The sequence below is a fragment of the Chiloscyllium punctatum genome, chromosome 32, assembly GCF_047496795.1.
Source record: "Chiloscyllium punctatum isolate Juve2018m chromosome 32, sChiPun1.3, whole genome shotgun sequence".
NCBI lineage: Eukaryota > Metazoa > Chordata > Chondrichthyes > Orectolobiformes > Hemiscylliidae > Chiloscyllium > Chiloscyllium punctatum.
In genome coordinates, this window is record NC_092770.1 from 48,080,834 (window position 1) to 48,100,741 (window position 19,908).

Sequence of the window (19,908 nt, forward strand, 5' to 3'; positions counted from 1 at the left end):
GGGGCAACTTTTTCACGCAGAGGGTGGTATGTGCATGGAATGAGCTGCCAGAAGTAGTGGTGGAGGCTGGTACAATTGCAACATTTAAGAGGCATTTGGGTGGGTATATGAATAGGAAGGGTTTGGAAGGATATGGGCTGGGTGCTGGCAGGTGGGACTAGATTGGATCGGGATATCTGGTCAGCATGGACAGATTGGACCGAAGGGTCTGTTTCCATGCTGCACATCTCTATGACTCTATAACTGCTTCAGCTATATCTCTCAGGAGTCTGCTTCATATCGTTTCCATGAAATATTGTCTCTGCATTCATTTTTCATCTCCCTCTTTCTTCAAGCATGCATCATATTCTCTGGTTCTACTTTCCAAACAGAGTGGTCATATTCCACCTCATCTAGTTGTGAAACAGAGGTGGGAATTTGAAATTGAGGGCTGCTGGATTTCTTGAAGGTGGTACTTGAGAAAGGCATTATGAAAGTAATAAAATCACTTGAGCGTGCACAGATGACAGTGGGAAGGAGAGAAAGAAAGGATCCAAAACAAAGTTAGAGAGGCTCCAAGCCTCTCTAATTAAGGTAGTGATCAGGGATATGATTACAGAAAAGCCAATAAAAGGTGAAATCAAAGCAGCCAAGCCTAGTTTGAAGGCTGAAAGCACTGAATGTTTGTCAAGGGTTAAGCAGAAAGTCATGTCCAGGAAAGTCAGCATAAGGATCAGAGTGGGGATGGGGATAGCCTTATCTTCCAAAATGCCTCTCAGTTAAACAAAGAATCACATAATAGTATTTCAATGATGATCAGAAGAGTTTTTTTCCCCCCAATGACTCAACCAACACTTACCAGTCAAATAGTATCACAAAATAAATTCTGGTCATTATCACATGCCAGTCAGGTGATCTTGTTTTGCAAGGCTGAATTATCCGCCATGCTTCCGACATTACATTAGTTTTTCAAATAGTGAATTGAATCTTGGGATAGCAAGAGAGAGTAAACAGTTGTGATGGTTTAGAGTAGAGATCAGAGTACGCAAAGTACCTCCGAGAGGAAGATGAAAGTGGTCCTACTAGGTGAAGACAGACAAGCAGGGCCTGTGAAGGGATAAGTTAAAAGCGAGAAAGTAGTAGTGAACTCAGGTCTGAAATTTAAGCTAAAAAGTGTACATTTGACTGGACACAGATTGCCATGTTCTAGAGGCATATGGAAATACAGGCAAGAGCAAATGATGACAACAAGACTACATTGATTCTCAATCTAGGAGAGTCAAGTGCAATGAAGTCCACATGTATGATCGTACATATGGTTTTTAAAACATCTACCAAGAAATTAATACAATACCTTTGCTCCCAGGATACAGGATCACAATGGAGCATGGCCAGTTGAAGTTACCAACACAATACTCTACTCGATAGAAACACTGCTGTCACATCTGAAACCATCTATACCTCGTGCACACCAGAATCCACCTTACATGAACTATTACAGCAGGTCCTAAACTATATTTCAACATTAGTTGTTGGATGAGTTAAGAGTACTGAAGCACAGCTCGTAAACCAAGTTGCAAATAACCTAACCTATATTAGGTTGAGCACTCCAAAACCACTAACTGCTGCATGCACATTAAAGGGCATAGTGATTAGAAACACTTGAAGTAGAATATTTGCATGTACATTGATGCATCTGTCATACATTGATCTATATCAGGTTAATAGAAGGAACAGACAAAAGGAACAATTTATCCAATCCTTGGGTGTTGCTTTTTGATGTGATAACTTAGTGAAATGGTTAATAAGCATGACACAGAACATGCATATAATTTGCAATGAAGATATGAATTACATGCAAACATGGCACAGAGAGTAATGAATTCACAAAAGAGCACACTGGGAAACATTATTGCACCTGGGTTAGTGAAGTTCCTGGAAAAGATGGCAACTGCTCAGTGGGTGGTGTGAGAGCTTGTTTTAATTGCTGATCAAGAGCTTCCGTGCTTAGCTGTTGCACCTACAAGTAATGAATGGGAACAGTAGTTGCATCAACCAAGGCTTAGACTAAATGGCTCAGCAAATATAGGTTTTGAATGATATTCTCAATTTATTGTATAAACAGCCTATTCCAATTTAGAGAAAGAATTTACCATTCCATATCATAAAATCTAACGTTCAACTAAAACAAAGTGAAATAAGCAAAACAAAATGTCCAAAGTATATTCTAGTCTAGAGTTTTCGTCAAACACTATGCGGTATTTTCTGTGCTTAATCACAAATTCCATTGCTGGTAAAATAATCTACCAACATATTATTTATTGCTACATTTGTGAGAGAGTTGATGTTATCTTTACCATGATTTGGTAACTAATGTCAGAAGTATCTTGATCAAAGCAAACAAGGAGATACAATTTTAATTGTAAGATACAAGATGAAGTGAAGTGATCTGTGCTCCTCTCATCCATTTCCTTGCTGTCAATTCAGCAGAGACTGGCAACAGGAACTATGGCCATGGGGTGAGACGGTATATAAAATAAATCAAGTAAACTAGGAAATTTGGCATGAGTTGGACTGACACCACAGACCAGTGCTCAATGCTAATTATACAAATTCTCGGACAAAAGAAACTGAACTAATTTACATGTACTTCTTTGTTTTGCTTTCTCACACACATACTTTTAAATTATGCACTTAAGTTTCTTGAACTTCTGGTTAACTTACTGGTAATCTGCCCAGTGGTGGCTTGGAAGGTGGAGTGCCTGGCCGTCCTGCAGTTGTAATGACACTCGTCAAGGATACAGTATAACTGGCCGGAGTCAAAGGTTGTTGGACAGTTAAAGGAAGTCCTGTTGGGCCAAGAGGTAGACTAGAAGGAGGTATGACAGACCCTGTGGCAGTTACTGGGTAGGACGCGACAGTAACTGTTGAAGTTCCTGGAGCAGCAGATGCTTTTCCTGAAATAAGCAAACTATCAACTGTGGTGGATTCTGCAACCAATCCCATCTCCGAAGATGCTGGAATGTGAGCACAGCCTGCAGCACTATGCTCGCTGAACAGCGATCGAAGCTTTTCATCCAAGGTCTTAATATTATCGATGCCTGTTCCTTTGGCGTTCAAATCTATGTCCACTTCAGAGCAATGAATATGGGGTTGATTTGGAAGAAAAGCTGTTTGAGGCCGATTGTGAATCAGCGTTTGTTGAACAGAAGGAATGCTGCATACAGGCTGTGCAGTTCCTGTGCCAGATGCAGAGGTCTGGGTTGCTAGGGGCACAGAAATGCCCACTGTTTGAGGTAGGATGGCATTTTGTGTAGTAACTGTTTGAACCACAGGAGTTTGAGTGCCACAAACAGGTTGCAATAATGGTGGTGAGGTGGAAACTGCCAGTGTCATTATATTACCACCCACTGGCTGAATTTCTGCTTGGGTTGCACTATACAAATTTTCTTTCTGGCTCTGAAACAAGTTCAATGAAACTGAAGATTCTGCCAAGCTGACCACAGGTCCCCCACTGAGCTGTTGGGTTGTCGGTAAAATCACAGCTTCAGTGGAAGATGGGGTAACAGAAGTTGAAGGTCCTACACTGATATTAGTTTCTTCTATCAAAGCTTGACCAACTTGTGATGTTAATGGCTGCACTAACGAGCTTACAACTGAAACACTTGTGACATGACCACTAATTAGTTGCTGGCTTGACTGACAGGTCCAAGGCGGAGGTACACAACTTGAAACACTAACATTAGCAGCAAGGCCACCAACAGACAGCTGGGCTGACTGAGAGGTTGGAGGAAGCAATACGGAACTAGGGCCAATCACACCAGCAATGCTTTCACTACTTAACTCAGCTGGTTGTGACTGAATATTCTGTACCCTGGCTTGGGACGCAGAACTAGCAGTTATGAGACTAGCTGGTGCTGATGATGACACTGCCGTTTGGATATGAATTCCTTGTCCAATACTGGTCATTTCTGGATGTGCCACAGTAAATGGTGCCATAGTTTGATTGAAGATTGGAGGAGCGGTATTAGGACCTTCTTGAAATGGTTTATGCTTTAAATCGGAAAAGGCTTGTTGCAAGCTCACTGAAGAAGCTGAGTGTGATAGATTTAGATTGTGACTATGGGAACCAGCTGTAAAAGAACATAAGACATCTCAATTAGAACAAACAGCATTTGACAATACAAGGCCTCTAAACAGTGAATTCAAATCTTCCTATTTTGTCCTTTTAAGTGAGAGTTTCATTCCTGCATCAATGGAAGAATCCACACTAAGTAATCTAATCTAAGTAACTTCCTGAACAATCCACAGTGGTGAGATGTTTAATATATAGCCTTTAAACAAAATAGGAAATGCAATACTAATTTTCTTTTCAACTAAATCTTGTAACAGTGGCCATTTTTATTCATTGTGTACAAGTGTTTCTTCATGCAAAGGGCAATTATGTCCATCATAGGTGACTGCCTGAATCATGTCATTAATGATGCAAAGTCCAACTACTTTGCTTCGATTTCCACATTAAAGTAGTCAAGGATCCAACATGCTTTTTCAACAGCTTTCTCATTCTAACATCCAAAGGTCTATGTACATCCATTCACATCTCTCTTTATGCATCTCTTGTTTAATGCTTTATCATTTAGTTCATATGACTTCTCATGTTTTTCTAGCAAAAATGCATCACTTGGTTGATACATTTTCTTTGCCACATGTCTGCCAATTTCATCAGTAGGTCATTTTATCCATTGTTTAGTACATATCTAAATTTCTTCTATCTGGAAACTAGGATATTAGCCCTTGCATATAGCAAATCCTGGATATTAAAGTCCAGATCTTAAATAAATATCAAAAAACAATGACTCCTACGGAACTTTAACCAACTATTCTCCATTGCTAATTTTATATCCATGCTTCATTATTCATTTAATTAGATGGCTTAAATTTTACTGACATGTCTAATGTCATAATTGGTTTAATGACTTCTGAAAGTCTGGACACATATCAACCAAACCACACTTATCAGCGCTATTATTGCAGACAATACAGTCAAGTTAATTAACATTTTTTAAAAATAAATTGCTGTTGACTTTCACTTATTAGCCCAGACTTTTCTAAATATCAATTAATTTTATCCCTGATGTTGACTGTTAGTTTGGACTACAAAGAATAGCAAATTATGCATTTGTTTTTTTTGGGAGGGGTATTCTTTGCAGGTTTTTTTCAAAAAAGGAGGGACACAGTGACAGGGTCATCTAACTAGCTCTGGGAACATTGGCTTAAATCCCACCTGGTAACTGGTAGGACTTAAATTCAATTCATAAATCTAGAATTAGCAGTTAGTATAAAATATGACCACAAAACCCTTGCTGTTTGTTGTAAAACTCATTTGGCTCGCTAATGCCCTTCAGGAAAGGAAATCAGTCATCCTTACCTGCTCTGCTCTACACAACTGAAGACTCTCAGCAATGTGGGAGACTCTTAATTAAATGCTCTCTGAAATGGCTTACTCAGATAAATCAAACTGCTATGAAGTCTAAAGAAATTAATAAGAACAAACCAAGTAACTTATCAAGCCTCCTCCAACTACATCTTCCATACCTACAATCTCTACTATCTAGAAGAATAAGGATAGCAACCACATTGGAACAATACCAGTTGCGGGTTCCTATTCAAGCTGCACACCAGCCTTCATTGAAATACATAGTCATTCCTTCATTACCACAAGGTCCAAATTCTAGAACTGCCCACCCAACAGCTTTGTGAGGTTTCCTTCATCTCAAGGAAAGCAGCTCATCATCACAACCTTCTACAGGGCTGCAATAACTGCTGATTGAACCAGTGAGAATTACTTCAACGAATGAAAGAAGGCACCTAGTACTAAATGAGGAACCAGAAACAATATGGCAAAATCCAACTTGGTCAACACTGCAAATTCTTCCTAAGACATGGAGGCATGCAAAGAATAAATCAAACAAAATATCACATCATCACAGCCAGAAACATACCTTACAAACAATGTCTCAGACACCATCACCAGCCACATCCCTGAGTATGTACTGCAATACAAATGGTACACAAGGAGGAGAAAGTTGACCGGTGAGTCTCAAAATTGACTCCAAACCTCATGAAATCTAACAGTGTCAGGTGAAATATGGACAAGGAAACTTCCATCTCCCACCCAGTCCATCCATCTACTCCCTCACTGCTGAGTAATCCCTACTCATTTTGAACACCACTGGAAAGGAGGAGAGTTTGGTCTTCACAGTACATGCAGCAGTTCTGCAAAACACATCACACCTGCACGATGGTGGAAAAACCACAATATGCAATAAATCCAATACTTTAATTCCCATACCATGAAGGAGGGTATTATGGTAACTATGTGAGCACCCTAATAAAAGCTGGAAACCAATACATCCTTACAATTATGAGCAGGTTGATCAATCCCCAGAGGACACCCCAAGGACAATTACTGCTAAGGCAGAGAAGTTAACCCAGTTCTCCAATCAAAATGGATATCTGGATATAACAGTTAAAGTCTTTTCCAATCTATTCACAGACACAAGGAACATTAGCACGAACACATCAAATCCTCAGCAGGCAACTCAGATCACGAATATCCTCATAATTGGGACAAAGGACTCCAACGTCTGTTGCTTAGCATCACAATTCATCTAACAAACCTACTGTTTTAGTTCTTTTCAACCCATTCACAGACATGAGAAAAAAAAAGTCCTCTGAAACTAATCAAAAGCAAAGTTTTTAAAAAGAATAGGACAAATCCTCTGTTAAACGATGCATCTGTGTTCTGGGAGCTGCTTACAAGAGCATTCAGATTCCTCAAAAATCACTAGAGCAGTTGAAACAACCATGAAGTCACACGATCAGTGGGTCAAATTCCAAACATATCAACCAGGAAATGAAGTGCTTGAATTATTGCCTGTACTCAGTGAACTGCCAGAAGCATGATTGAGATTCATAAAATACAGTGAAAAGGATGATAAACTGACTGACACCCCAAACTGCTAGAAAGAGTACAGGCAATGAACTATCAATATGTTGAATTAATAACAGCATCAAGATGTTTTAGATCCAGAGAAACAGGATCAAATGAGAGCATAAGTCCAGGATATGTTGGTAAACTACCTAACTAAAAAGGGTCAAAGTAGTGAAGATCCCCAGTCAAGTTTTTGTCGAAACATGATCAGTCAGCCAGATTCTGCAAAGACGACAAAAAGGTCAATGCAATAACTGGGCAGATTCTTACCCATTTCTCACTTGGAACACTATTGATAAAGATAACATGCCAGATTTCAAACTAAAATATATTTGATAAAGGGATGCCAGCAGATTCCTTCAACACCCCAAGTTAAAGAGAAATATTTGCCTTTGTCACTCAAGTCTTTTCCAATACTGAGTAATGCTTTTCAGGCTAAAAGATGCCCCTGCCATTTTTTAGAGACTGATGAATCAAGTGGTAGCTACTGCTCCGAACTATAGTTTAGGCTGTACCAGTGTAAACAAAGATTTACAAGGACCACTAGTGCATATTTGGAAAATTACAAACCAGTCAATTTAGTAACAAACTTTGCCAAAAGTGAATTTAGAAAAGCACAAGTAACTTATCGAGAGCATATAATACCATAACGATAAGTGGTGCCAAGGACAACAAAGATACAAGTATTGGAGTTTCTTGACCTTCAAATAAATAAACCATCATGAGGTTTTTTTGTTGGGGGATGTGGAGCTCCTATCACAAGTTGGTATCACACCACAGTACCACAGCTGCTCCCAATGATTGATTTGCTTCAAACAAAAACCCAGATAGTGTAGTCAGGAGAACTTAGAGAAGCTGGAAACACTCCTGGCAAATGAACAAAGTGCTGGCTGCTCTAAATTTCACTAAACCCTTTAAACTAGTAATTAACACAAGTATCTTAGGAATAGGTGCAGTTCTGTCACAAGTTGATAAATCAGATATAAGGAAATCAGTGAGGCTCTTTTCTAATAGTCCTTTCATAGAATCCCTACAGTGTGGAAACAGGCCCTTCGGCCCAACAGGTCCACACTAACCTTCCAAGGAGTAATCCATCCAGACCCATTCCCCTACGTTTACCCCCGACTAATGCACCTAACCGACACATCTCTGAACACTATGGGACAACTTAGCATGGCCAATTCACCTAACCTGCATATCTTTGGATTGTGGGAGGATACTGGAGCACCCAGAGGAAACCTACAATGACACTGGGAAAATGTGTAAACTCCACAGACAGTCAACCAAGGCTGGAATCGAACCCGGGTTCCTGTGAGATAGCAGTGCTAACCACTAAGCCACCATGCCTCCGTAAAATTTACCAACAATGGAAAGAATATGGAATTGTCACTGCTTCTTGAAGAGATATATATCCCTGATATATACGGATCATAAATCAGTAATCATTGAGAAAATAAGGATAGACAAATTAAGTGATTGCTGGGCCTCTTACTGAGATATTTGTATCATTGATAGTGCCGGAAAACTGGAGGTTGGCTGACATGGTGCCACTGTTTAAGAAAGGTGGTAAGGACAAGCCAGTGAACTATAGACCAGTGAGCCTAATGTCAGTGGTGGGCAAGTTGCTAGAGGGAATCCCGAGGGACAGGATGTATATGCATTGGGAAAGGCAAGGACTGATTAGGGATAGTCAATCCTGTCCCTCAGGAAATCATGCCGCACAAACTAGAGTTTTTTGAAAAAGTAACAGAGGATTGATGAGGGCAGAACAGCAGATGTGATCTATATGGACTGATAAGGTGTTCGACTGGTGAGCAAGTTTAGATCTCTCTAAATACAGGGAGAACTAGCCATTTGGATACAGAACTGGCTCAAAGTAGAAGACAGAGGGTGGTGGTGGAGGGTTGTTTTTCAGACTGGTGGCCTGTGACCAGTGGAGTGCCACAAGGATCGGTGCTGGGTCCACGACTTGTGCTGACATCCAAATCATTTATATAAATGAAGAGGTATAGTTAGTAGGTTTGCTGATTACACCAATATTGGAGGTGTAGTGGACAGCGAAGAAGGTTACCTCAGATTACAACGGGATCTTGATCAGATGGGCCAATGGGCTGAGAGGTGGCAGATGGAGTTTAATTCAGATAAATGCAAGGTGCTGCATTTTGGGAAAGCAAATCTTAGCAGGACTTATACACTTAATGGTAAGGTCCTAGGGAGTGTTGCTGAACAAAGAGACCTTGGTGTGCAGATTCATAACTCCTTGAAAGTGGAGTCTCAGGTAGATAGGATAGTAAAGGCAGCATTTGGTATGCTTTCCTCTACTGGCCAAAGTATTGAGTACAGGAGTTGGAAGGTCATGTTATGGCTGTACATGACATTGGTTAGGCCAATGTTGGGATATTGTGTGCAATTCTGGTCTCCTTCCTATCAGAAAGATGTTGTGAAACTTGAAAGAGTTCAGAAAAGATTTACAAGGATGTTGCCAGGGTTGAAGGATTTGAGCTATATAGTGAGGTTGAATAGGCTGGGGCTGTTTTCCTTGGAGCGTCGGAGGCTTAAAGGGTGACCTTATAGAGGTTTATAAAATCATGAGGGGCATGGATAGGATAAATAGACAAAGTCTTTCCCCTGGGGTAGGCGAGTCCAAAACTAGACAGGATAGGTTTAGGGTGAGAGAGGAAAGATATAAAAGAGACCTAAGGGGCAACTTTTTCACGCAGAGGGTGGTACGTGTATGGAAAGAGTTGCCAGAGGAAGTGGTGGAGGCTAGTACAATTGTAATATTTAAAATACATCTGGATGGGTATATGAAAACAAACGATTTGGAGGCAGGTACTAGCAGGTGGGACTAGATTGGGTTGGGATATCTGGTCAGCATGGACAAGTTGGACAAAAGGGTCTATTTCTATGCTGTACATCTCTATGACTAAGTGAGTGAGCAACAACTTGGCAGATTAATATAATGTAAGAAAATGTGAGGTTGTGCACGTTATCTTAGATAGATTTATCGACTGGTGAGTCTGACATCAGTCGTGGATAAACTGTTGAAGAGGATTCTGAGGTACAGGACTTACATGTATTTGTAAAGACAAAGACTGATTAGGGATAACCAACATGGCTTGGTGCATGACAAATCGCACCTCACAAACTTGAGTTTTTCTTTGAACAAGTGACAAAGATGATTGATGAACGCAAAGCGGTGGATATTGTTTATATGGACTTCAGTAAGACATTCAACAAGGATCTGCATGGAACACTGGTAGCAAAGTTATATCACATGGAATCCAGGGAGAGTTAGACACTTGGAAACAAAATTGGCTTCAAATTAGGAGACAGAGGATGGCGGTGGAGTGTTGGTTTTCGAACTGTAGGCAAGAACAACGATCTGTGCTCGATCCACTGCTTTTTGTCAATTATATAAATGACGTGGATATGAACATGGGAGGAATGGCTAGTAAGTTTGCAGATGAGAACAAAATTGGTGGTGCACTGGACAGCAAAGAAAGTTATCTCAGAGTACAATAGGACCTTGATCAGATGGGCCCATGGGCTGAGGAGTTAGACAGAGTCCATGGGCAGATAGAGTTTAATTTCGATAAATGGGACGTGCTGTATTTTTCTCAGGCAGGATTTATAATCAGGGTTGGCCTTATACACTTAATGGTAATGTCCTGAGGAGTGTCACGAAACAAAGAGACCTTGAGGTGTAGGTTCACAGTTCCTTGAAAGTGGTGTTACAGAGAGAGACAGAGTAGAGAAGGCGGCATTTGGTACGGCTGCCTTTATTGGTCAGTGCATTGGGTACAGGAGTTGGGAGGTCATGTTAAAGTTGTACAGGACATTGAATTGGATTTCAACATTCAATTCTGGTCTCCCAACTATATGATAGATGTTGTGAAATTTGACAGGGTTCAGAAAAGATTTACAAGGATGTTGCCAGGGTTGGAGGGATTGAGCTACAAGGAGAGGCTGAGTAGGCTGGGGCTATTTTCCATCGAGTGTCAGAGACTGAGGGGTGACTTTATAGAGATTTATGAAATCATGTGCAGCATGAATAGGTAAATAGTCTAGGCATTTTTCCCAGGGTAGGGTAGTCCAATGCTAGAAGGCAGAGGTATAAAGTGACGGGGAAAGATTTAAAAGGAAGCTAAGGGGCAATTTTTTCATGCAGACGATGGCATGTGTATGGAATGAACTGTCAGAGGAAGTGGAGGAGAGTGGTACAATTACATTTACAAGGCATCTGGATGGGTATAGGAATGGAATAGCTTGGAGGAAAAATGGGCCAAATGCTGACAAATGGGACTAGATTAACAGAAGATATCTGGTGAGCATTCACGAGCCTAACTGAAGGGTCTGCTTCCTTGCTGTACAACTGACCTTTCACAGCATCATTTATTTTACCCTCAGGTAATCCTGGTAGAAAAGCTACATTTGCTTCTGTCCACCTGAGTTTCTGACCAATATATTCCCTAAATTTCTGATTCGATATTCTGGATTAGTCCTAATGGTTGCAGCAAATCTTAACTCCATCCACCCACAAGCAGCTCTATTACTGACACCTCATTTCAAATGCTTCTATTTATGCCTCAGATATTTCCACCTATTCCCCTGTTCTTTCATATACCCTCAATTGGTTTGCTTCAGTGTCATCCATCTTCTCTATACCATTTTTTCTTTTGCAGGTTTAACCTGTCAACAAAAAATTATTTCTTCTTTCCTAAACATTGTAATAATAACCAAGAACACTAAGCTCTTAAAATTAAATGCATGAAGGTAGTTTAAGAGTCTACATACTTGGGAGTCATTGACACTATACAACTACCAGTGCTGGGGTCCCTTAAGCTCTTTGAAGTATTCTTTTCAATAATCTATTTCTCTAGCACGAAACAGAAAATGTAACATCTTGTGGACAAAGTATAATATGGATAAAGGTGAGATTATCCACTTCAGTGGTAAGAACTGAACGCATAACTCAAATTAGCACCTGAATGGTAATTGATTGGGAAACAGAAAGGTGCAACAAGACTCTGGTGTCCTTGTACACCAGTCATGGAAGTAAGCAAAAGTAGTATTTGTTGGCAAAACTTAGTAGGTCGAGCAGCACCTGAGAAAAGAAAGCAGAGTTAATGTTTCAAGTCTGGCTCTAAACACGAACTCTGCTTTCTTCCCACAGATGCTAACACATCTGCTGAGTTTTGCCCACAAATTGTTTTTGTTTCAGCTCTGTCTGAATGAAGAAACTTCACAAAATCTTCTATGACTTGCATACCATGTCTAAGAAAACCACATTTCTTTTTTAGAAATATTGTATTCAGAGATCAGCTTTCAGGGTGGTTCAACGAACAACACACTTGTTCGCTACCATGATTTCTTAGACAGCTTCAATTTGAATGGACATTTTAGAACAAAACGTAATGACAGTTTTAAAAGTAGTTTAAAAAATAATGTTAAAATTCACATCTCTTCAGGGAGATTAAGTCCAACATTATCTTCAAAGGAAAGGGATGCATGATGTTTAGGCATTTGACTGCAATGTTGCATTTGCTTAGCAAGAACTGAAATGTCACTAATTTATTCACAAAATATTACTTCAAAAATTATCAGTAAGCAATAGTAAAGAAGGGTATTACTGCAAATCAATATTTCAAACACTGTACCTGTTTGAATTTCTTTAATTGAAGTGACACCCATGTTGAAAGTTGGTTCTCGTAATCGGCTCTCAGGGACAGGACTCACAATAAACCGTCTTCCAGCAGAATGGACCACCTGTGTTGCAGAGCCTGCTTGAGTACCTATACCAACAAAACAAATTTCAATGCAATTTCAGAACAATGTCATCATGCAACATTGATCGTTATAGTTGTTTTGGCAACATCTTCTTTAATGGAAGATACATTTACATTAGTCTTGCAGTGACTTCCCATCACCACTAAGCATTCTGTTGTGACATGCAATTTAGCAAAAAAAAACTTTTATATCCACTATTTTATGATTTAATTACTTTTGAAGTTGAAGTTACTGTTAGTTCCTTTTGAATTGTTTGGTTAGTATCACTATCACCTGCAGATTAATCAGTGCTGTATACAATAAACTTTCATAGATGAGGTAGGGAAGAAAAGAGAAACAGAGTATACAAGAGTGAAGGAAAAAGTCTTCAAAAGAATATTAATTTTGAAGCAAGATGTATAATGAAATCACTTCGCTAAATATTTGACACGTTATTTCATGACCATAATATATCACAGAGCTTACAATAGGTCAGAGACTGGTAACTTTACAGTAATTCACCAGCAGGATGAGTGCAGCTTCATCTATCAAGATGACCACTTCAGGGTGATGTAAAGACTGGAAACTATGTTTACTAGTTTATAATGTTCATTATAAATCAAATTCGAGCTCAGTCTTCAATTTTTTTTGTACTATGCTAACTTATGCTATGATGGTTTTGAAAGCAGTTAGGTTCAGATTCATGAGAAACTCTCTTTTACACTAGCAGCAATGTCAGAGGATGATAGTAAGCTGACATATAATTATGTTAACCTTGGAAGATTAGCAAACATAACTACCATAAACTTATAAACTTGATTAAAGATATTTTAAACCACTCTTCAAATGAAGAAATAAATGTTACCTACCTAGCTGAATGGGTGCTGATATTAGGGGCTCCTCTTGTTTATATTTGCCCTCTGCTTTCTGCACAGAAAAAATTACAGATCAGTGAGGCTGCATTTGTTTAATGAGTTACAACCAATTGTCCTTTGTGCAATATAAATGCAAAAAGCCCTCAACGTTGGAAGGCAGGAAAGAGGAAATAGAAAATGGGGCGTAACAGTTTAGAAGATCACCATAATTTTGCAACTTGCAATCTCAAGTCAGAAGAGGCAAGCAAGAATGAATAATTTAGGAAGGGTAGTAAGACAGAAACCATCCTGGCCACATAAATATTCTGGTTAAAAGGGCAGGTCAGAGGCAGGTAAATTTACAACAACTAATTCACTTGCTATCTTCCCAAAACTTGCCCACAATCTACAAGGCAAAATTCAATAGTGTGATAGAATACTTAGCTGGATGACTGCAGCTTTACTAACACTCAAGATGATGGTCAATAATCACCCAAGACAAAACCACCTACGTCAGCTGCATCCCAATTACTATTCCACCCACCTGCAAAGCAAAGCAGTGACTGGGTCACCTTATAAGATTTCAACATTCACCAAATTTGTTGTAATGCATGGTGAGATACAAAATTTAGACAACTTCATAAAACAAGCAATATGTTTTGGAAAAAGCTTTTAGGTTTTAAACAATCTGCCAAGTTTCACAAGACAGCTGTCCTGCAAAGCAACTCTGCTGTGTGTACCCTCAAAGGATGATGACAACCTGTTAACTTAAGTGTTCTATTTCTGACAAAGTGTTCCAGTTAATTTAAGAAGCTGTTCAAAAGTTGTCCCTATTTTATCAGAATTCATATTAGGAGAAGGAAGAAGGAAAAAGCAGTATGTTGACTCTTACCTTGTTTATTCTGCCACCTGCCATTTCCAAATAGTGTGGTTGTTTGACAGACTTCTGATTCATGGTTCCAAAGCATGACACTCCCACTCTCACTGCCCCTTACACAAACAGACACACTCTTGCTCTCTCTCTCTCTCAGACGAGCAGAAAACTATTTCCAAAGCTTGAATGTTCCAAATATAAGAGACTGAATAGCTAGTATTTCTTTTCTCCTTGGAATGGAAAAGTCTGATCAGTGACTTAACCGAGGTATACAAAATAATTTATGGTCTGCCAGTGTTAAAAGGCAAGACCTGGTTCATAAAACGTAGAACTGTGCAGCACACTAACAGGCCCTTCAATCCATGTTACTTCTGCTGGAAAGGTCAATTACTGAACACATAGATAGAAGGTGAATGGTAGAATGATTAGAGGTGCCATGAAATAAAACATTACCATCTATAAGATGGCTGGTGTTATGGTTTCACTGCCAAGTTTGGTGACTGAGGAAGAACTGCTATTTTAAAAAGGAACCTGCACCTGCAGTGTTGCAACTTGCAAGGCCAGGGTAACTGGTTTATTCAGCTAGCACACACAAAAAGCTGAATGGCCTCTTTCCATGCTGTAACATTTCTATGGTTCTATCATATCGACTACCTTACCAAGTATCCCATAATTCATCAAGTGCTCAACATGTCACACACAACTACAGTGCAAATTTTAATCTCCATTTTTAGTTTATTCAGTGGACCGAGAGACCATTACTGTCAAAGATCCATAACTCATTTGGATGCCATTCCAGGAAGTGCAAGAATTGGAATATTGGTCACTACTACTTCTCCACATTATCCCAGGTTTAGTAGTCTAGATGAACATTTAATTCAGGAGTCAAAATTCTATTGACCAGACCAAACAAGATTTGTTAGAAACAACTCAATCTCTGCCTGAAATCATTACACCACTGCTAATACTGATGTTTAGCATACCAGTGGCTACTGAACAGCATTGGTTGCCCATCAGTAATAGCCCTCATGCTGATGGTGATGAACAGATTTTTGGAACAGTTGGAGTCCATCAGAAGCATGTAGATTCAGATTTTGACCTACACATGGTGACTTAATTCCAAATCAGAATGCTGATTAGCTTGGAACTTAACTTATAGGTGATGACATTTGCATGTACCTGCTGCCCTGGTTCTTCTAGATGCTAGTTTGGAAGTTGCTATCAAGGGACATTTAGAGAGTTGCAGCAGTAAATGCCGTTGCTGCAGTGCCACAGCAAGCAGTCTGCTTTGTCTTCAAGTTGTCAAGTTTGAGTGTTTTGAGAAAAGCACTCAGCTATGTTGGTGGAGAGCATTCCACCATTTAAATGACTTGTGTAAGGCTTGCACAGGCTTTGGATATCAGGAACCAAGTTGTCGTACCCTGCATATTTAAATGGCTGTGTTAACTAAATTTCTGGTCAATAACAACAACTCCTCGGATGATAATTTTGGGGGATTCAGTGATAATCATTGAACATCAAGGGAAGATGTTTCAATTCTCTTGTTGGGAGACAGCCATGTTCTAGTACTTCTGCAGCATGAATAACAATTCACACTTATTGGGTCATGACTGGAAATAATCAAGTCTTGCTGCATGTAGGTAGCAGCCTCTTGCATATTCAAGGTCATAAGTTGTCCCAAGCATTGTGCAATCACCCCTAAATGGGCCTAGATAATGCCCTCAGAAACTCTGCAGCAATGTCCTGGCTTTGAGATGATTAAGGTAGGTAAATAACCAAATAAAAATCTGAATTTTTAATTTAATTAGTAAGAAAAACTAAAAATTAGATAAAACTTTGTTCTGTCGCATTTTATATAAGACAGTTTATTCATTTCTGGGGAAGGCATAGTTCAGGGAGGAAGAACACAAATTAAAGCAAAATATAGGAATATAATTAGTTAAGGCTGCTCCCGCTATCTATTCCAGATTATAGCTCACGGCATTAAAAAAAAATCAACTCCCTTCTGGTTCTTTCACCACTTTTTGTAAATTTATCTTCGCTGGTTGCCAGTTTATGCAGCTTCTCTCCTGATTTACTATACTAATTTTAAACATCGACGACATTTGAGGAGAAAAGCTTGTGTTTCTATGCAAAGACAGTAGTCTCTAAAATTTAGGTATTTAAGAAATTATTTCTGGTAAACCACCTAGCTTCCAAAAAATGATCCAGTAACCAAGCTAAGAGATAAGAAACAGGCAAAAGAAAATAACTGGTAAATTGGAATTAAATGAGCAAAGTACATTGAGGGTCTGGTTATATTTCAAGCAGGGGTTTTTTTGTGTGCTTTGAGCAATCTAGCTGCAGAATACAAAACATCTCTTTCCAGCAAAGTTCATTTGAATTTCTACATTTTAGCTAAAAGGGTTGAAAAATATTAACTGAAGAACTAACTATGAATTTTAGATGCAAGATTGCAAAGCTGGAACATTTCTGGAGCCAGAAGAACTCTGGACTGCAGGGAGCTACTCTTAAGACAACAGCAAGGCCCATGGTGAACTGGCTGATCAGAGACGTGAATTGACAACCTTACCATAAATAATGAGAAAGTCCAAGAAAACTTAGCCTTTAGTAACTCTACAGCAGGACAGACACTAATCAAGAGATAATGAGGGAATGCAAAAAGAACACATGAATCAAAGATGATTTTAACCTTCATGTAGATAGAGAAACACAGATTGACAGAGATAGTCACAAAGAAGAATTCAGAGAGCATTCGTGAGCGTTTCCTCGAAGAATAGGTTATGGATCCAACCAGAAATCAGGTTATTTGTGATCTGGTGATGCGTAATGAGGCAGATTTAATAAATGATCCCAAAGTAAAAGATCCTCTAGAAACTGTGACCATGACTTGGGAGGATTCCGCAGTCAGTTTAAGGGGTAAATCTTGGGTCAGAAAGAACTATACTAAAGTTAAAAAAGGGTACAGTCAGCTGGATTACACTGAGAAGGGAGGTCAGCAATAAAGACAGTTAAGCAACAATGACAGTTGTTTAAGAAAGTAGTTTATGGCTTACAGCAACGATTTTTTAGTGGGACGGGAGGTTTCTAGGAAGGGATTGGCCAGCATAATTAACCAGGAAAGTTAAGGTTAGCATCAAATTGAAAGAACACAGAACGTGGCAAAGATTAGTGAACAACCAGAAAATTAGAAAAATTTTAAAACCCAAAACAACAACCAAAAAAAAAGCAAGAAGATAAACATCAAGATTAAACTGCAAGCATTACCAAAGTGGGCAGCAAGACTTTCTTTAAATATATGTAAAGGAAGAGAGTTAACATAAGCCCTTAATGAACAAGGCTAGGAAATAATAACAAAGAACCAAGGAAATAGCAGAGAAGTCAAATACTTTTGGAAGTCTTTACAGAAATAGAAGCATTCCAAAAATAATCAAGGGACAAAAGGGTTAATGATCCCCAAGTTCTCTTGATCTGATGGGATGCACACTAGAATATTAAAGGAAGTAGCTACAGAGATAGTGGATGCACTGGTAGTTGTCTTCCAAGGATGGCATAGTGACTCAGTGGTTAGCACTGTTGCCTCACAGCGCCAGGGGCCTAGAGGTTCAATTCCCGCCTTGAGTGACTATGTGTGGAGTTTGCATGTTCTCCCTGTGTCTGCTTGGGTTTCCTCCCAGTGCTCTGGTTTCCTCCCACAATCCAATGTGGATGTGCAGGTCAGGTGAATTGGCTATATTAAATTGCCTACGGTGTTCAGGGATGTGTAGGTTAGGTGCATTAGTCAGGGGTAGTGTAGAGTAATAGGGTAGAGGAATGGGTCTGGGTAGGTTACTCTTCGGAGGGTCAACGTGACTTGTTGGGCCGAAGGACCTGTCCCCACACCGTAGGGATTCTATAAAAAAGAATCCTCAGATTCTGGAAAATTACCAACTGAAAACCTTTATTTCAAAAGGGAAGTGTAACAAAATAAAAGGTAACTATCAGCCAATTAGCTTAACTTCTATTATTTGGGAAAATGTTAGTCGATTATAAAAGATGTAATAGCAGACCATTTAAAGATACATATGATCAAGCAGATTCAGCATGGCTTCACAAAGGGGAAATTATGCCTTACAAATTCATTAGGATTCTCCGAAGTAGTAACAAGCAGGATTGCCAAAGTACAAGCAATGGATGTAACTTATTTGGATTTTCAGAAGTATCTAACAGGATACATGTTTGGCTACTTGATAAGAACCCAGAGGACTGGTTAATTAATGGAAGACAGAACCATGATATGAGGAGCATTTTCAGGATGGTGACCTGTAATTAGCAGAGTGTCAGTACTCAGACTAAGTGTTAAAACTTCTGATTTCAGACATTTCTGACTTGAGTTATTGGCAGTTTAAGTGAAATGGGCCTGAAAAGGAAAACTGAATCAAGGACTTCAATACAAAGTAAAAGCATCTGTTTGTTTGCATTTTTAATTTGATAAATCAGTTATGTAAAAGATATTACATTGTTGTTATGAGAATTTTTTTGATTCCTGTAAATGTTTTAAAAAGGAGCAAGGGGTGGATGGGAAGGTGTGTCTGTCGAGGGCAGGTGAGACTCAGGCTCGCCAAGTCTCTCAAAATCCCTAGTGTGGAAACAGGTCATTTGGCCTACCAACCCTCTGAAAAGCATCACATCCAAAACCAACCCCCACTAGCCTATCCCTCTAACTCCACATCCCTAGACATTATGGACAATTTAGCATGGCCAATCTACCTAACCTGCAGATCTCTGATTGTGGGAGGAAACCAAAACACCCAGACAAAACCCAAGCAGACAAAGGAAGAACATGCAAACTCCACACAGATAATCACCAGAGGCTCGAATTGAACCGGGGTCTGTGGTAATGTGCAACAGCAGTGCTAACAACTAAGCTGTCCCAAAAGGTCTGAATGACCTTCAGCTCCTAAACAGTAAATTAGAGAGTTACCTCTGCAAGATTGGATGTTGTGATCAGGGCACAAGAGATCACTCTGCATTTGCCGCAATGGTACAGGCAAGAAGGTAATAATCAATATTCACATCAATTCTCATCTTTCTGATGCAGCAGGCAATGCTGTTCTGATTTAGGATTTCTGTTGATGACTTCACAGCATGAGCACCAACCCTCCAGCTCCGTAACATACAAACAGGTCAGACCAGCAATAATCTGTATAAATTATTGCTAAAGTGAAAAAAGACCATGCCCCATTTCTATATCACATCACATCCTGATCATCACAGGATGGAGTTGCTGACTAGCATGGCAATCAACGTCTTACCTTGTTGAATACGTATGAGACATGAAGAAAGTTCTCAAAGCGTTGACAGCATGAACATCCTCCGTTACCACAGCTATTCGCATTCATATTTGCCTGTCTGAATTGCCTTCTGAACTGTCCCAAGAATGCCTTGGTGGCAGATTT

The 19,908-nt window shown here is 39.5% G+C and overlaps 1 protein-coding gene across 8 annotated transcripts in view; it reads right to left on the reverse strand.

Annotated features, from left to right (window-relative positions):
* LOC140458145 (serine/threonine-protein kinase WNK1-like) overlaps positions 1 to 19,908 on the reverse strand; it is a 157,853-nt gene that overhangs the window by 41,096 nt on the left and 96,849 nt on the right. For all 8 annotated transcript variants that reach the window (XM_072552289.1, XM_072552296.1, XM_072552297.1 and 5 more), the window contains 4 exons: positions 13,612 to 13,669; positions 12,634 to 12,768; positions 2,704 to 4,112; positions 1,898 to 1,999 (listed from right to left, as the gene is read on the reverse strand). In XM_072552289.1, coding sequence (XP_072408390.1) covers positions 1,898 to 1,999; positions 2,704 to 4,112; positions 12,634 to 12,768; positions 13,612 to 13,669 — 1,704 coding nt within the window. The remainder of the gene's footprint in view (positions 1 to 1,897; positions 2,000 to 2,703; positions 4,113 to 12,633; positions 12,769 to 13,611; positions 13,670 to 19,908) is intronic.